Source organism: Siniperca chuatsi, linkage group LG22, assembly GCF_020085105.1.
Source record: "Siniperca chuatsi isolate FFG_IHB_CAS linkage group LG22, ASM2008510v1, whole genome shotgun sequence".
NCBI lineage: Eukaryota > Metazoa > Chordata > Actinopteri > Centrarchiformes > Sinipercidae > Siniperca > Siniperca chuatsi.
The window spans coordinates 9,594,631-9,612,103 of NC_058063.1; the positions used below are offsets into that span (position 1 = coordinate 9,594,631).

At 40.9% G+C, this 17,473-nt stretch overlaps 1 protein-coding gene across 11 annotated transcripts in view; it reads left to right on the forward strand.

Moving 5' to 3' along the window:
- Positions 1-612: 612 nt before the first annotated feature.
- Positions 613-17,473, forward strand: part of LOC122869672 (collagen alpha-1(XXV) chain) — a 154,044-nt gene continuing 137,183 nt past the window's right edge. For 7 of the 11 annotated variants that reach the window (XM_044182869.1, XM_044182870.1, XM_044182877.1 and 4 more), the window contains exons 1-2: positions 613-1,310; positions 1,481-1,550. In XM_044182869.1, the coding sequence (XP_044038804.1) occupies positions 1,014-1,310; positions 1,481-1,550 (367 nt within the window). In that variant the 5' untranslated portion in view covers positions 613-1,013. The remainder of the gene's footprint in view (positions 1,311-1,480; positions 1,551-17,473) is intronic. The other 4 variants (XM_044182871.1, XM_044182873.1, XM_044182872.1 and 1 more) reach the window with 1 other exon arrangement.

The window sequence follows — 17,473 nt, forward strand, 5'->3', positions numbered from 1 at the left end:
AAAAATGTTTAGTCTAATTCTTCACTGCGTTTCTGTCAGTATTCTAGATCGGGGCCCTGCAGTGTTTGCCAGTATTATGTAATGTGAATCACTGATTGGTTGTGTGCATTGTCTGCTACTGTGCTAACCAAATGCACGAAACAGATATGAACTAATATCAGAGTTCAAGGCATCAAACAGGGACGCAGGACTGTGGGGTCGCTAAACGCCAGCATCCACCCAAACGTTGGCCAGAGAGCGTTTAAGATTTTAGTGCGTTTTTACGCAGCGCCATGGCCAAAACCAAATATGTTAACGATATGTTAACGTTGCCGTACACTGGCTGCAGAAAATGTAATTCTTCAATTTTAAACAACACGATAATTCCGCGAATGATTTATTATCTTAAACGTGTTTGCTGTCCTGCAGTGCCCTTACAGTAAAACAGTTTTTGTTTGTTGCTAAATGCAACTAGTAATTGCCTCTTTACGCAGCGTTCCGTTATTCTAGAACTGGAGATCTGACAGAAATACCATATACACTTCATGTCAACTAATGGCAATTGTGCTCGACTGTAAAAGCTCAAAGGGAGGGGGTCAATGAATTATGTTAATCACTCGGGACAGATTGGAGGCGTGTTGCTGCCGTAATAAGGGGGAGCACGCCTGCACCGTGGAAAAGCTCCGAGTGGTAATGCTGTCTCCACTACATGCGCGCTGCCTTCTCATTCCCCACTCTCTCTTTCCACTTTATTGTGCGTAATAGCAATTTCCTCTGCAGTAGACTACTGTGCAAGGCTCGGTGCAACAAGTTTGCAGGAGCCACAACACGCCGTCAGACAGGTTGACTTGCTTTGGCTGGAGCGGAGTGGGGCTCCACTCATCTATCTGTCGCTGTCACCACAAAGTCACCGTACGTGAACGCCGCGTCGCGCGCGCACACACACACACACACACACACACACACACAGCCATAAATTCGTGACTCCGCGCCAGATGCAGTTTGCTCCCAACAGCGCGTGTAGTTGTAGTTAAATGGAGATCGCGGAGGCAAGAGGAGCATCTAAGTGCGTGGAGAAAATGGAGAAAGAAGTGGCGCCTCAGAAGCGACAATATTGGCGCACAACAGTGCTGAACATAATCTCGTCTTTATGTTCAGTGGCGTCCATCGCCTTCTGCATTCTTCTGAGCATTAACACAGCTGATATTAAGAACCGGGTTGTGGATTTGGAGAGTGGGAACGGCGAGCACACCTTTATCCGTGCCCCTGGCTACTCCATGGGTGATTTTAATTCATTAATTGAACAAAGAGTGGATGAGCTGCTGTCTCAGGTAAGATCGACTCTTTCTCTCCTTGAGTTAATTGTTTTTACCCGCTTAATTGCCCATGAAGTGGACACTATTTCAGTTAACAGCCATACAGAAATCCCCTCAAATACTTTTGACTTTATGGAAAGCATCATGTGCATATGAATGAAAATGACATTCTTTTAACATTTCAGCGCTCCTATGAAAATTTTGTCAAGATTCGTACTGCAAGACAAGCATCACCTGAATGCAACTGCCCTCCAGGTAAATGAAAACTACTTTTCCCAGTGCATTCTGGACATGTGGTTGTCTGCTGGTGTGTGAGACACCGGATTTGGAGCCTGTTTGAGTCAGACTCAGAGTTTATGTAGTCATGAATGGAAGCTTTCTAAACAGGTCCTCAGTTTATTTCATCGAAACCGATGACACATGACAGTCTGCCTGGATAGTGTTGATAGTTTGGGGAGGTCTTGCTGTGAAGGATGCAGACAGCTGACTGGCCATTACACTTAACATAAAGAAAGGTATTTAACAGCGGTCTATACATAGAGGTGCTGAGAGGTTGTTTGACTTGTGAAGTTGCCTGCTCACTTGTCCACTTGGAGGAAAAAAACAAAACTAAAGCTTCTTGAAATTCACATTTCCCACCAGTAGATGGAAACATTAATTCCTTCAGCATTCTGATCGTTTTAGGATGGAGTCAAGGTTGGGTTAGTCAGTGCATCAGTGTTGCTCTAGGATGTTAGAGGGGAATGCTACACAGTTTGAGCTGTAACATCATATTGTTTTCAGATTGTTATTATTTTTTAATGACACCATGCTGTTTAGTATTGTGCATCATTGTCTGATATCATTGGGAGAAGGTGCTGCTCCTGAATGTGTGGTTGACAGCTCCAGTAATAATGAGATGGGGGGGAAAAAAAGCATAAAATAACCCTGCAGGTGTTTTCTGAAGATATGGATACAAAACTGCCACCACATAAGCTTGTATCCAATTCTAATGTTCAGATGGTTGTGCAGTTTACAATTTCGGTGGGTCCATTAAGAATGCTTTCTCCCTGTTACACATCAACTAAGAGTTGTGGACATAACAAATTCAGTTACTGAATCTCCATTTATTGTATCTTACAGCATTATTTTTTTCATTCTGGTGTCAGTCAAAGGAATTGCATATTGTCTCTTTTGAATGAAAACCATGTATCTCCGCATATCTTTGCATGATTTTAAATTTCTCAGATAATGGGTTGAGAAAATGATCCTACTTCTTAAGCTAATTTTATCATTTAAAAACCCAGCTGATTATCTGAAGAAATACATTGCTACAAAGCCGGGAAACAGGGATGTTTTTCTTAGCTCATATACGTGGTTTTCATAGGACAGAGAGGATATGTGAATTTCTTTAGGACTCCACCACACATGAATATTTGATCTCAGTTCTTCTTTATCTATCCCAATGTAGATAAAAGGAGTCCTTCAATTCAGAATGAAGTGTAATAGCTTGCCTTTGCAAATAACACGTCAATTCACATGACAGTAACATTTCCAAGTGCTCTCAGTGAGGCACATGTGAACATTACGCTTGTGTCTGGCAGACTGCTTGCTGTCTGTGTTAGTACTCTGCTCAACCACTAGACTACATGCTGCAGCAAACTGACATGTTTTTGCAACTTTTTAAAAGTTTGATGAAGAGGGCTCTGTATGAATCACAGCCTCAGACAACTCCAGCTGGGAATGTGATGCAGTAAGTGTGAACATACTGTAGGTGACCTCTCTGGAAAAGTCATAGTAGTGACATGGTGCAGAGTAGCCTTGTGGCTGGATCTTTGGATGGACAATCCAGGTGTCAGAAAGCATCTGTGTTGCAGGACTGAAGTGTCCTTGGGCAAGATGCTGAATCCTTACTAAAGCCAGGGACTGTTCTCTTCCTGTCCCTGACCTCTCTATTGGGGTGGGGAAGCAAAAAGATTCCCTCTACCAGACACGTGCAAGATTATTACATCTGTCATAATCAGACATATGTGAAAAAAGAACCAAGACTGGTGAAAGTAATAATCATAAATGACTGACCAAAATTTCATAGTTTTTTAACAAGTGGTTTATCAACTGCGAATGACTCATCTGCTGAATGGGAATGCCTGAATTACTGTGCCAGAAGTACTGGAAGTATTAACCATAATGAGACTCTCACAATCATGCTGCTCTCTGTTCTCAATCCCTATCATATGTCTGCTATTTATTTTCTCCCACCACATTTCTGCAAAGGGCAGAAATAAAACAATGAAAACATTTCACATCAAATGAAGCGTGACAACGCTAAAACCAAGGCGGCACCGAGCTTGATCTTGGAAACTGGCACTCTGAAATTTGATTCGATTTTGTTTTTTTTCTCATGTCCAGCACTTATCCAATAGTTTTTTGAATTATGGTTAAATACAAAACATATATCGTATACACACATATATCATCGGTATAATTTGAAGAATCTGTAGTGAATTTAATATTGTAATGTTCAAGCAGTAAAAGTGTAGTACACATGCAACTTCTACCATACTTTGTTGCTTTGGCATGAGCTTTTCAGGCCAAATATCTTTATACCGTATGAATGCTGAATGGGTTCACTCAATATTTATCCTCTCTTCTGTCTAGGAGACCGCCCCTGGCTCTGATGTGGCTTTTTTTTTTCTTTGAGGGGAGGACTCTAATGTGCTTTTCACAGTCTTCACTTTATTGCTGTCAAAGAAGATGGAGTGCTTGCAAAGACAGAGCAATGGTCCATAGCTTGAGGATATTTTATAGGTTGCTTCTGAATCAGAGGAAGTTTGTGAACTTCAAGTATATTTTATTCATGCTGATGTAATTCTTGTTTATTGAAGGTGAAGTTTTTTTCATGGTGCCATTTGTCATTCTCACAGTGTCTGGTGTCGATGTGTGGATGAATGCAATTGACTTTGGTCCCTTGACTTTGCCTCTTGCACCACCAGCATGTTTTTTAGTGAAATGTCCTGACATCTTTCGCATGGATTGTCATGAAATTTGTTACAGATATTCATGGTGCCCAGAGAATGAATTCTACCGATTTTTAAGGGACAGTGATGATTTTTTTTTTCCCTACAGTGGCACCGTGAGGTTGACATTTCTGTTTTTTAGTGAAATATCGTAACATCTACTGGATGGATGGACACAAAATGTACAGGCGTTCATGGTCTCCAGAGGAGAAAGGCTACTCAATTTGGTGATCCCCTCACTTTTCCTCTAGCGCCACCATGAACCATGACGTTGACATTTGTAGTTTTGAGTGAAATATCTTGACAAGTGTAATAGCAACTTTGCCGATCCCTTAACTTTTTATCTAGAGCATTATCAGGTCAGCATTTGCATTGTGAGCATGTTAGCAAAGGAAAGCTCACTGTCATTGTGAGTCTGACAAGGTTATAGAAGTGCAATGCTAACCTGGTGGAGTACTCTATTAAGTAAGGACCCCGCTCCACATTTTCTGGACTGCACCCTGAGTTAGAAAAATAGTTTTTACACCATGCATTTGGTGTTAATAGTCTTGGGTGAAGCGAATCTCCTCCTTTATAATTGTTTCAGCACTAGTGGGCAGTTTTCTTTTTCATTTTTTTGTGAACCTTCTCCTCCCCTGGGATCTGCATTCCATGCAGGGCCTGTTGTTTAATGGGACTATAATAAAATGTGCAGTCAGCAAGCACTGGTGCTTTGCTCTTTCCCTGTTTACTCACCCATACTGTATGCCTCAAGCCCCCTCTCCCCTACATCCCCTTTTCCCCACTCTGCAGCATTTCTTGAACTTAACGCTTCAAAAAGCCTGGCAGCTGAACACTGGCCAAAGTGCTCATGAGAAAACAGAAATGTACAATTTATAACGTGCAGGACTTTGTTTTTCCCTCCTAAATATCCAACACTGGTTGTCAAAGGCAAAGGGTCAGCAGGGGGTCATATCAGCTGGCTGTTATGTCTTGAGATTTCAAAATAAAGCCAGAAGCAGATGCAGCTATATCCGTTTGGCTTGCTTTGTCAAGTCCAGATTTGATTCACTTCAGCAGAGGCAAAACTACACAAACACACAGCCCACAAAATTCTCAACCTAATCGCTCCTTTTCAACTCCTTGTGGCCAAGCTGGGTTACACTCCCCCTTTTCTGGCCTCACAAAGTGTGTAATCCCAGTGGCCTGATACAATTACAGTTGTGCCAATCCCCTCAGATATCCTTAATGCAGTGGGCAACTGGTAATTAATCACTGACAGCTTTTGAATTTAGCCCTCTGTGTGGTTTGGTGCTGGGAGGTGCCCTAATGGCCATGTAATTACTGAGTGCTAGGTAAAGCTAAGCAGACTTCCAGGTAGCCACTGCGGCCAGCTGCTTTTAGTTAGGTGGATCAGGTTAGGCTGCCTTTGTGAGCTAGTGAGGCTGGAGACGAAAGATGGAGCCTGTGAAGCCTTGCCTGGAGGCAGCAGTGAATGGACAATTATGATTCTGATTGCTGCTAAATTGCTTAACAGGGTATCTACATGTAAATCATGAGCATAATGTACTCTTATTGGAGGGATCGTGTTATGCATGAAGAGCTTGACTCATTCAGCTCAGATTTTACATCGATCCCGATAAATTACCACAACGTGATTTTTATCCTGATGAGTCATCAGAAGTGGTGCATTTGCCCTAATTTTCAATTCTCACACAAGGTTTATTATAAAGGGCAGGATTCTGGAAATAGCACAGATGGTCTCTTTATACTTTTGACACAGCAGTTTTTATGGGAGATGATGTGGCATGCCAGCTGAAAGCAGTGGTAATGACTGTGGGGTTTGAAAGGGTGGCACACTTTTTCTCCTCTTACTATACATTAACCTGAAGGGACACTCTGAATAAAGATGAGATGACATGATTTTCATATGAGCGATGTCACAACAGCACTCTGCTGGAGATTGAAGTACCTCAGGCTGGGAGAGTGGGGACAGGGCCAAAAGAATAGAGGGGAATCGAAATGCTCGTGCCTAATGGTTCGTCTCACGTGTCCTTGAACATTTCCTGGCGGTGATCCTCAATCGTCATTTTGTGTGGAATAAAGTAGGAAGCCTGGAGATCCTGTCTTGGCTGCTTCTACGGTTACTACTTGGAGTTAAATGAAGGGGTTTCCATCACTACAATATAACGGCACACCCCCACAATTGAATAAAACAATTGTCCCCCCCCTTTTTTTGGCATGCATTTGCTCCTAAAATAGGCTGTGTTTGCAATAAAATTAATGTTTTCCCTTCAGGATTCATTGATGACGCAGAAAGTGCAAAGCATAAAGTTGGACAATGAGATTCAAACTGTTAAAAGGTGGAGCAAACTTATTCTAGTGTGGTTTTGTGCCTGGCTTCATTAAGCTTTTTGTCAATGGATGACACTCAAGTTGTTTGATTACAGTTGAATGGTTTTCCTGTTGCATGTGCTACATTTAAACTTTTCTTGGTCCTCTATGTATCTACTCAGGCATGATGTTTGAGGGAGCGTCTGAGACAGTATTCTTTGCAGTGTATCCATTTTGTTGTTCATGTAGATGCTTTCTTTTTATTCAGTGCTTGGCAAGTATCTGAGTGTCTGCACCTTCAAGGGGCACTTTGGTGGTGGTGGTGATATAACATTACCCTTCCTTCTGTTGCCCTGTAACCTCCAGTGCAGAAAGGGGAATCACTGCTGTTGGTTCCCTTTGATGCTCCTTCTCCCCGGATGCAGTGCTCCTCTGTCAGAGCTGGGTGGCAAATCCTCCACAAAAGACGGCTCACAAACTCAGTGCCTCATCCGCTGGGTGCCCTCTGACACTGGATAGAAAGTTCCAGTCATCCTCCTACTGAAGTCTCCTTTGTGATGGCTTAAGTTCACCCTTCCCCCCATGAGGCCACATATTCATCCCTGACCCACCAATATTCAAAGAGACTTTAATAGGGTCCAATGTGACACCCTTGTGGAACAGCTGGTCTACTGTTCAATATGGGGATTTTTCTATGACTGCAATGGCCACTGAAGTTTGTTTTCTGTGTACTTAGACTCTACTGATGCAATATCATCTTAAAGAAGGGAAGTATTTAACCTCTAGTAGCACCATGGAGCTGTTTTTCTACGAGTGGGTCCCCGTTTTATTCATCAGGTGGCGGTAACATGTCAAGATATGCTGAAATGCACCAACATAGGCAGTGAAGAAGAGGACTGCTAGCTAGTAAACATGGATGTAAACAATGTAGCATTTAAAATTCGGCTTTGCAAATGTTTTATGAGGAAGGAAATGCATTCAACACGTTTGTCAGACTTAAAGGATACACACACAGTGTTTTGGTGAGTAACAGTGAATGTAAACATAACTTTAGTTTGTTTACAAGAAAACCCCACAGTGCACCTTTTTTTTAATATATTGTATTTCTTTTACCAGCCTGTCTTATTGAAGGTCTCCTGATGACACTTTTGATACATAGTCAGTATTTCCTGTTTGTGAAGCATTATTGGCAGGATGCTAGCAAAATGTCAGATGCAAACTACATTATACATGCTCTCTGATTTAGAATGCAATTTTTCCTATTATTTTTCCTATAGCTGCTGCTGCTATTATTATTATTATTATTATTAACACTAAAATTACATTTCTACTATTTAAAAAAAATTCTAGGTGGTATTTGCATTGTGCTTTCCTCTCTCCCTCGCTCTCTAAACCTCTCCCTCTCTCTCTCCATCTCTCTCGCTCTCTCAAAACCAGCACGGCAGGTTTTGAGTCTGGTTCTGTCCAAGGTTTCTGCCTCTTAAAGGAAGTTTTTTCTTGCCACTCTCGCCAAATGCTCGCTCATGGTGGGATTTGTTGGGTCTCTGTAAATAATATTATAAAGAGTACGGTCTAGACCTGCTCTATAAAAGTGCAATGAGATAACTTGAATTTAGCCCTCAATGCCTGTCTCCGTGAAACAATTCTTATTTCATTAGTTTTGAATATATGAATGATTTTCCAGTGTCTGTCATCAATTTCAAATCACCAGTAAAGCACGATGATGCCAGTGTTTACCCGTGTCATGGAAATTCTGGGCTCCAGACAAGCAAAGAGAACTAGGAACCCCTGAGTGCTTCCCACATGCTCTCCTACCCCCCGCCCTCCCCACCGCCTGTGGCTTTGAGCCCCAGGCCTCTCAGCCCTAGCAGGCATGGAGGATGGGGGGGGCACAGATGCTGCTACTCTGTACTCCATCAGCCTAATAAGAACAGGCACTACAAATAAAATAGGCTGGTGCGCAAAAAAAAAGCCAAAAAAAAAAAAAGCATTGGGACGTGCCACGGCAGGAAGCTATAATTTTGCCAGCGTGTGCCTGACATGCAAACTATGGTTAATATGGTCTTTCCACCACTCATGGGCATCCCTAAAAAGATGTCTTTAATTTTGAAAACAATATATGGGTGGTGTTTTCTGAGTCTGTTTATTTTATTTTTGTGTATGCATCATTTAGTCCATAGACTGAGGGTAGAATTAGCTTAGAGCTGTTCCATGTTATGTTCAGTTCTTAAGTCCAAAAACAGCTTGACACAAAGTCATTTTCATTTTGGTCCTAAACCTGCAAGGGACTGTATGAAAATCATTGTTGTGGGGATGGGGGTGAAATCTTCTGTTTCATGTTTTAAAAATTCAAGACCCTTCCAAGTGTTATTAAAATTTAATTTGTAAAACATGCAACACCCTCCCCCCAATATCTCAAAATGTTACTCCAGTATGAAATTGGTACAATTTAACCATTATTAACTACAATGCAAAGCCAATGTAGATGATCTGTCCCAATTTAAGCATTTATTATCTTAATAGAACATACATTTTCAAAATGTATCAAAAATTCAATACTCACATTAGAAGTGAAAATTAGCAATTACCCATTTTACGGCAAACGGATGATGGCATCTGTTTTACGAAATAGTCCATCCACTCTCTATTTTTGAACCATGAGCTACTAAATGATGATGACAGATATTACAACTGCACTGAATGTGTGAACTGGACCCAGGCACCAGCCCTGGCTTGTGTTGATTACATACCCTAATGAAGGGATGACACACTCTTTGCTAGAGATAACGTTCAGTCACAAGTCACTTAATAATATCTGCATGTTTCTCAAAATGGGAATATCTGTATCAGGGCTTTGAGACAGGACTGTTGTCCTCTGCATATGTCAAAATGCACCCTTATGACCAATGGGGAACATGAAAATCATCTTTTTGATATAATTTGATCTTTTTGTTTTTGTTTTTTTATTTTATTTTTTTATATAATGAATCTCACAAGGGAAGGTTGAAATAAAATCTAATGTGGGGGGAGCCTCTCCTGGTCTCCCAAAAAGTCACAATACCCTTGCTTTAGCAAAAATTTAAAATTATAATACCCTCCACCTTTTCTGACACCCCAAATAATTTTTGTACAGTCCCTAACCACAAGTTCATCTTCTAGATGATTTCTCTTGATTGCCATTTCTGACTTAAAATAACAATTCTTTCATTCTCTTTTGTTTAATTTCCAGGGGTTTAAAGCAAGATATATCAATCTACACCTAACGCGGCATTGGCATTAATCCTTTCTGAACATTTATTTACGGTGGTTGCGAAACATTTATTAGAGCTAACATTTTGGAGTGCCCTCTTCAATTTTCAAACCCTTTAGTCTCAGCAAAAACAAGCATGCAATCCCTCAAGCTCTCCAAAGACAGCAGGGATTCAGGCGATTTCTCAAAGTGGAAAAAGTGATGGAGGGATGCAGGGTTTGCCCAGCGGCTGGCCAGATTATGTATGCTCCCAGGCTCCCCCAGGGCACCACCAAGAGGTTGGACTCTGAGAAAACGATCTAACCGGTTGGATCAGACTGCTGGTGTTTCTTGTCCACTGGGCCAAACACCAACATTAAATGTCCAGTGTTTGTCAGAAGTCCACCCCTTCCCTATCCCCTTCCATGTTCAGATAGATACAAGAATGTCTTGCTTGAGATTTTTTTTCGGCTTGTTTGATACCCCCCTCTTCACCACCACTCACCAGGGGACTTGAACTTTACCAGCTGGCTCTTCCTTCTCGAAGCTGTGCTAAATATGACATGAAATATGAGTCATGCTGTAGATCTGAGAGGGTAATAAACACACCGAGCAAACATTTGAGCCCATGTGCACTCACAAACATGCTGTCGCACACAACTGTATCACAAAATATCCACACTCGCGGATGATCCCACTCACACATACAGTACAGAGACACCAGTGCCACAGAAGCATGCAGCCATGCGTGACACCCTGCAGTCTTTCACTGTAGATTTTGTAACTTGATCTATTACCAGGGGCAAAGGTTTTTGATGATATTATGGTTTGGTTAATTTAATTTTCTAAATTAAGAGAGGGAGAAAGCATGAAATAAACGGATTGAAGCCATTCATTTTCAATTTACTCAAGCCGTGATGAAAAAAAATGTGGTTTTCTAATTTAAGGCTCATGTAACAGTATTTTTCCTCAATATTAATGAATACTTTTTTTCTTTCCCCTTCAGCAGGCAATTAATCTAGAACATGCAATTAAATAATGTGGCTCAAACAAACAATACAGTGCCCAGAGATGTGGCAACTTGCCAATTTAACATACCTGGGAATGTACATGCATCTACTGCGTCTGTGTCAGTAAAGATGGATTGATATGCAGAGAGTTGCCTCACGGTCTGGTCTTAGCATAGGCAGTCTTGCATTCAGGGGCCCCTCCCCTTGTATCTGATGAAGAAGAGGGTAGAAACAGCTGTGTAAGCCACAGTTAAGGCCTGGAAAACCAAGCGGTGAGACAGACAACCTTATGCACTTTAATTCAATTGAGCGGTCATTTGATATGGTCCAAGCAGGCTAGACGGCTGGTTAAATTGTAATTTTCGACAGCTTGATAAACGTCACTGATGCTCCGTATGGCTGCCTGAAAATAGGTTTGTCTAATTTCTAGTCTTAGATGGAGGTGCTAGTTTGGGACACTGTGGCATAACATTGTGAACTGTGCTTGTCTCCATACTTCATTGCTGTTCTTTTGTGGACCAGTTTTGAATTGTGAGAAGCTTTTATAAATGAAGTTATTTTGGCCTGTCCTAAGGGACAATTAGGTTATGGTTTTATAGGCATGCAGTGGTAAGGTGAAAATGGAAGTAGAAGATAGGAATTAATCAAATGTTTGCTAAACCCTTTCCCCCATCAGGGATTTATAAACTATAGCTTAGCAACAGTAACTAGGCACAGCAGACCTGTCAAACTTTGGATTTCTTTGTGATATTTGGTATTTCAAGACTTTAGAGGGTTGTGTATTCTTTTTTTTTAACTTTTCCAGATGAAAAAAACACGAGAGTAAAATTGTGAGGAATAGATTAAACAATGTGTTAATGTTAATAACTTAGCATTATTCCAAAGCCAAGGAACTTGTTAGCTTGTTAGCTAACTACATTATTTTGTGAGTTACGTTAGAAAAAACCCAGTTCAATACTAGAACTTGCCAAATACAAAAGTTAGTCCACATCTTCAAAGCCTTTTCTCCTATAAAAGCGAAACATGCTGTTTGAAAATACTAACAATATAGCATAAATCTAAGCCCTATGCTGCTATTCAGTGAGTGTGTCCTGTTGTATGTAGCAATCACATGCATATTTAAGACCTTTTTCATTTCAAATGAGTCAGCTGAACACAATACAAAGTCAGCTGCAGATGGAGTTTTCAACCAACTCACAGTTACCAGAATTAGCTAGCTAGCTATAGCTGTTCTGTGCTAAATCTGCTAGCAATAGTCATCATTTTAGCCGACAAAATCGATGGTCACCCGACAGATGAGAAGCTTGCTTTTGTTCACTTCTGTAAAATCAAATTTTCTATGAATTTCTAGTGGTAACGCCATTCATCTGGATTCATGCTGTTCACTCTGAGGTTGATGAGTTGTTGGTGTGCATCCATGCGCTGGTGTCTGTTAGGTTTTAATGAATGAGGCAAACTGGGTGGAAATGTTATGAGATTGTAAATCAGAATACCTCATGCATATTTTATACATTTTTCTTCCAAACATAAAAGTATAATGATCATTTATGCTGAATGTAACATCCAAATGATGCAGAGACACAAAAAACTCAGCAAAGTTGCCTTTAAAGTGTTCTAGTACAAATTCTAGTACTTGCATAAATGCATTCATTTATATTAATATGCTTTTTTAGGAAATGACCCAAATTCCCTACTGTGGTAATATACAGATTACTTGTTTTTCTATGGGTTTTATCTGATCTATGGACGTTTTTATTATAAGACATCTTCTCCACTGTCCTCACACACACTTTGGGAAAGTTTAGAGCACCATTTGAGAAGTTTGAGAGGTTTGTGCGTCATGTCTGATATAGCTTCAACCTTATATTTAGCTTATATCACATTGTTGGTGATGGTGACAATGCTAATTATACATCTGCAGGGGCAGCTGTCCTTCAGGTGGTAGATCATCCATTAATCGTAGGGTTGGTAGTTCCTCCTGTCCAAATGCTGAAGTGTCCTTGAGCAAGATGCTGAACCTCAGATTCCTTCCAATGTCTGTCTATTTGTAGGAACTAATTTAAGTCTGCTTGGCAAAAGCATCTGCCACATTAATGTAATGGTGATAATGCTCTGAAACACAGATGTTGCAATCAGTTGCCCTACGTCCAATAACCTTTTTGACTCTCTACCGGTCAGTATGACGTCCTGCAAGGCTTTGCCTGGATCCAGGTTAATGAGCCACCTTCCATGAGCCATGCTCCTATCGCAAGCAGTTTCACAACTCGCAAGAGTCTCATACCGCACTTGTTACTGAAATACAAAGTTAAACTTCTCAACAAGATTGACGGTGTCTGCTTGAACTGGAAGTGCCATTCATTTCACACAGAACATTGCATTTACCACCTGCTGTGTCAGCTGCAGGGCGCTTCAGGTAGAGCATGCGCTAGATAAATTCAACGCATGATAGAAATTCTATGCATATACCTGACGGGAAGTGTTGAAAAATTGGATGTACTATTGTAGGTAGTATGCATTGCTATTTTTTTGTAGCTTTCTTTAATGCACTTAAACTGATTTGGTGGCAGTTTCGATTGTGATCTAGAAGGACCATACTGCCCTCTATGGCACCTGTTGATGGGCAAAGAGCAAAGTCTTGGTAAATCAGTTGATAATTGGAGCCATCCCTGCTCCTTAAATTTTTAGCGCACTGTAAATGTTTATTGTCTCATAAGTACGCCCCCAAGTGTTTTCACTGGTTTCCCAGGGTCTGTGTATAGTGCAAATGAATGGCAATATTTTTGTTCAGTTTGAAGCTTCATATATGTTACAGTCTATTCATAACTTTGTCATCGTGATTTTCTATACTGTAATTTTATTATGTTGGTCTATTCTGTACACACAACATCTATTACATGTCTGTCAGTCCTGGGAGAGGGATCCCTCCTCTGTTGCTCTTCCTGAGGTTTCTTCCATTTTTTTGGGGGGGGGGTCTAAGGACAGAGGGTGTCGTATGCTGTACAGATTGTAAAGCCCCTTGAGGAAAATGTGTGATTTGTGATATTGGGCTATATAAATACAATTGACCTGACAAGCTGCAGCAGATTAAGATGGTCAAACCCACTACAACGCTGCAAACTATAGTAAGAGTTGGTGGGAAAATGACTGATGGTCTTGTTGCAAAGACACCATGCCGCTGGGTGATTATGACTTAATCTAGAGGTGTGTGTAGTCAAGGTTATCGCTATTGTCAGTCTCTGGGGGGGAATGGTTGTAGGTGATCCTTCCTTCTTAGCAGATATACTGGGCATGACTGATTTGAAGTGCTTCATGTAGATATTATCTCTTTCTCAGTGCTAAACAGCAAAAGATGAGTAGGGATCCATCACAGTGCCCTTGACCTTCAAAACAAATTACCTTCCCAGCATTCTCCCTGCCTTGGCTGCCACTGTTGAACATTGGAGGCTTTTTTTAATAGCCATAGGAAAAAATTATGGCGAAGAAGACATGACGTCTCAGCTGATTAAATGTGACTTGACATGCCAGTAGTTTGAACTTGCCACTGTATTTTTGGTGCCCAGGGTAAGATGGTGACCAGATTAGTTTCTTTCCCATAGTGCCAAATATCAATTTAAGGAATACAGAACACATACTGACACCCAAATTGACTACTGGATTTTAGCTTCAGCGAGCATTTGCTATTGGCTTCGACATGCTTTTTCCTTTCATGTAATATAATAAATGAGAGGGGAAACTCTTGCACACGTGTGGGTCTGCAGTCAGATCCCCAGTGTAATATAGACTTGATTGTGCACTTGTTATTCTTTATGCAGTTATTCCTGCACTTTTGGTTATCCCGCCTACTGTATGAACTTGGAGTCACTTTTTGGCAAGATCTGGCAAAGCATCTGCGATACTGCAAATGTCAGGTCCCAATAATATGAGGGTGTAGGTTTCGTCTGAGCGAGAACAGGGAATAACATGACATAACTCAGTGTTTCTTTAGTTTAAATCTTGAGTTGCACTGAGTCCCATAGGAGTTAAGGCACTCTTGCTTGTGAATGTCATACCCATAAATCTACATCTTACCAGCCCTAGATCCAGTTGCAGTTTAAGACAATGCTGCTGAGTTGAATGAAATGGATGAAATTACGTAGTTAATATAGCCAATCCCTGCTGAAGTGGATATTAAGGAAAAATAGAGTATTGCAAAATCCTTTGGCTTTTCATAGAGTGAATACACAAAGATGGCTGAAACTCATCACCACTCTTTAAAATCTCCGTGTTGGGTTCACTGACATGTGGTTGCGGCCTTTTGGTTGTGTTTGTAGTGGTGGTGGCAAGGCAAGACAAAATCAGTGGGCCGGATATGAAGCTACCACTGAGAGGTGCCGCCTGAGGCAGGGCGCAGTGCTGACAGAGGTCAGAGCTGCAGAGTTTTAGATTGCAGAACTGCCCCGCTGCATTGGGCAAAATGTTTATACTAGCAGGCTTTGCTGTATATATTAGTTCTGAAGAAGCCTGCATAGCTTGTGTGCATTCAGTCATTATATACAGTAAGTTGGATGGTGACAGTGATTCAGTATTTTACTTTTTTTTTTGGAAACTTATTTGTGGTTGCATGCTGGCTTGTAAGAATAGCACACTGAGAGAAGTGCATATGGTGAGAGGCTAAGATGTGTTACAAATGCAAAGGGGCAAGAGAAGAAAAATGGATTCGTACTACATTTCTCTCTTTATAGTTTGCTGACACTCTGCTCCAGGTAGACTGCTCCCCCTCCGGCCTGTTCTCGGATTAGAGTGTACTCGCCAAAGTCAACACGAGAGGAAGTGGAGAAACGACTTCCCTCATTCACACCAAGACTGCTAATTCCTCGCCAGATCTGGTGTCAGACCATTCAATTTAAGATGTATAATTTGTGTTCAATGTAAAACAAACTTCAATCAAACACATCTGAGGAAATTATTTATTTATTCTTTTATTTTACTGTATATTTATGTGTGTGTTCTGTTTTGAGATTCCAAAGTTTAGATTTATACAAAGGGGCTCTTAGGGACAAAACCAATGCTGGAGGCAGTGTGGTAAATACTGGCTGATCACTCATATTTTCTGGGTTTGTCCTAGTATATTGGCAAGAGATTGTGGAGAGATATAATGAAAATATTTGGAAAAGAAGTTGATTGCACATTATGCAATCCTGGTCAAAATCCAAGACAAATTTATGGTGCAAGAAGAATATCTCTTTAAAATACTTTTGGCTCCTAGTAAGAAAGTAAGAATCACATGAAAAAAGCTGCAAGCAAACCATCCAGCCACGGACGACTGGACTGCAGTTGTCAATGAAATAAATTTTAGCCATCTGACCTTTTTGTCTTAAAGGAAAAGTTTGGCATTTTGGAAAATACACTTATTTGACCAAGAAATAGTCTGGCACATAATCCCTCATAAAACGACGATTTATTGTTTTAACACTTTGGTTGTTGTACGGATTAAACAAATGAGATGCAACATGTTTATTAGAGATGCTGGCAGGTGGTTACCTTTGGACAGAACCAGGCTAGCTGTTTCCCTGTTGTTTCCAGTCTTTGTGCTAAGCTAAATTAGCCAGCTGCTGGCGGTAGCGTCATAATTAACAAACAAACATTAGAATGGCATCAATCTTCTTATCTAACTCTCAGCAAGAAAGAGAATAAGTGTGTCCCTAAAATCTTGAACTATTCCTTTAAGACTACAATATGAACAAAAAAAAATTGACAATATATACTAAATATTTATGTGTGTGCTTATAAGATGTAACCCATTATATGTGTTATTGAAATTTTGCCTACAAATATCAATAAAATTAAAGTTGGGGGGGGTTATGTGCATCTCTGTGCAGAAAACTTGTTTTAGCATTCAGAGTTTTACATCCATAGTACACAGGCCAAAACGGAAGGGTAATAAGTCTGAAAATTTGGCAAATTGCTTGTAAAATAGGTTATGCCAAAGTCACCAAAACATTATCAAGGCACTGCTTGCCACCTCTTGATGTCAAAATTGGGTCATGTTCAAGGCCCTTCCCAAGCCACCCGTGTTTAATTGCTGTGTGCTAAAGAATTTCCCATGTGCACACAAACCAGTCAAGTCTGGTGCGGCCTAATAATTGTTCACTCAAATCGCCTCTTTGTGCTGCTGTCTGCACTCAGGCTGCCAGAATTTTTTTTTTCCCCTTTCTGCACTCTTCGAATGAGTTCTCCCCACGCTTGCAATGATGGCTCAGAACGAGCCATTGCAAAGCATTTTCTAATTGACAGCAGTTATCTGCTCAAAAATCCCTTTGCTACTGTCAGCCACTACATGAAAGATATCTCTAGCTGTTTGATTTTAACCAGGAGTAAAACTGTCTTTTACAAGCAAACTATGACTCACAGAGACTCCCTCCTCTGCTCTGTCCAATCGCCTCTTTATCCTGCTCAAAGGCTCTCTTCAGCTTCAATGAGAGGAGCATGGGGAAGCAAGCTGTTTGGGGTCCACAGCTATTGACTGGATTTATTGACTGGGCGAGACAAAAAAGTGACCAAAAGAAGCAGCAATGACAAACACAGAAACAGACTGGTGGGCAAAAAACCCCCACTTTGTTTTAGGCAGAGCAGCCTGTGTGTGCGCTGCTG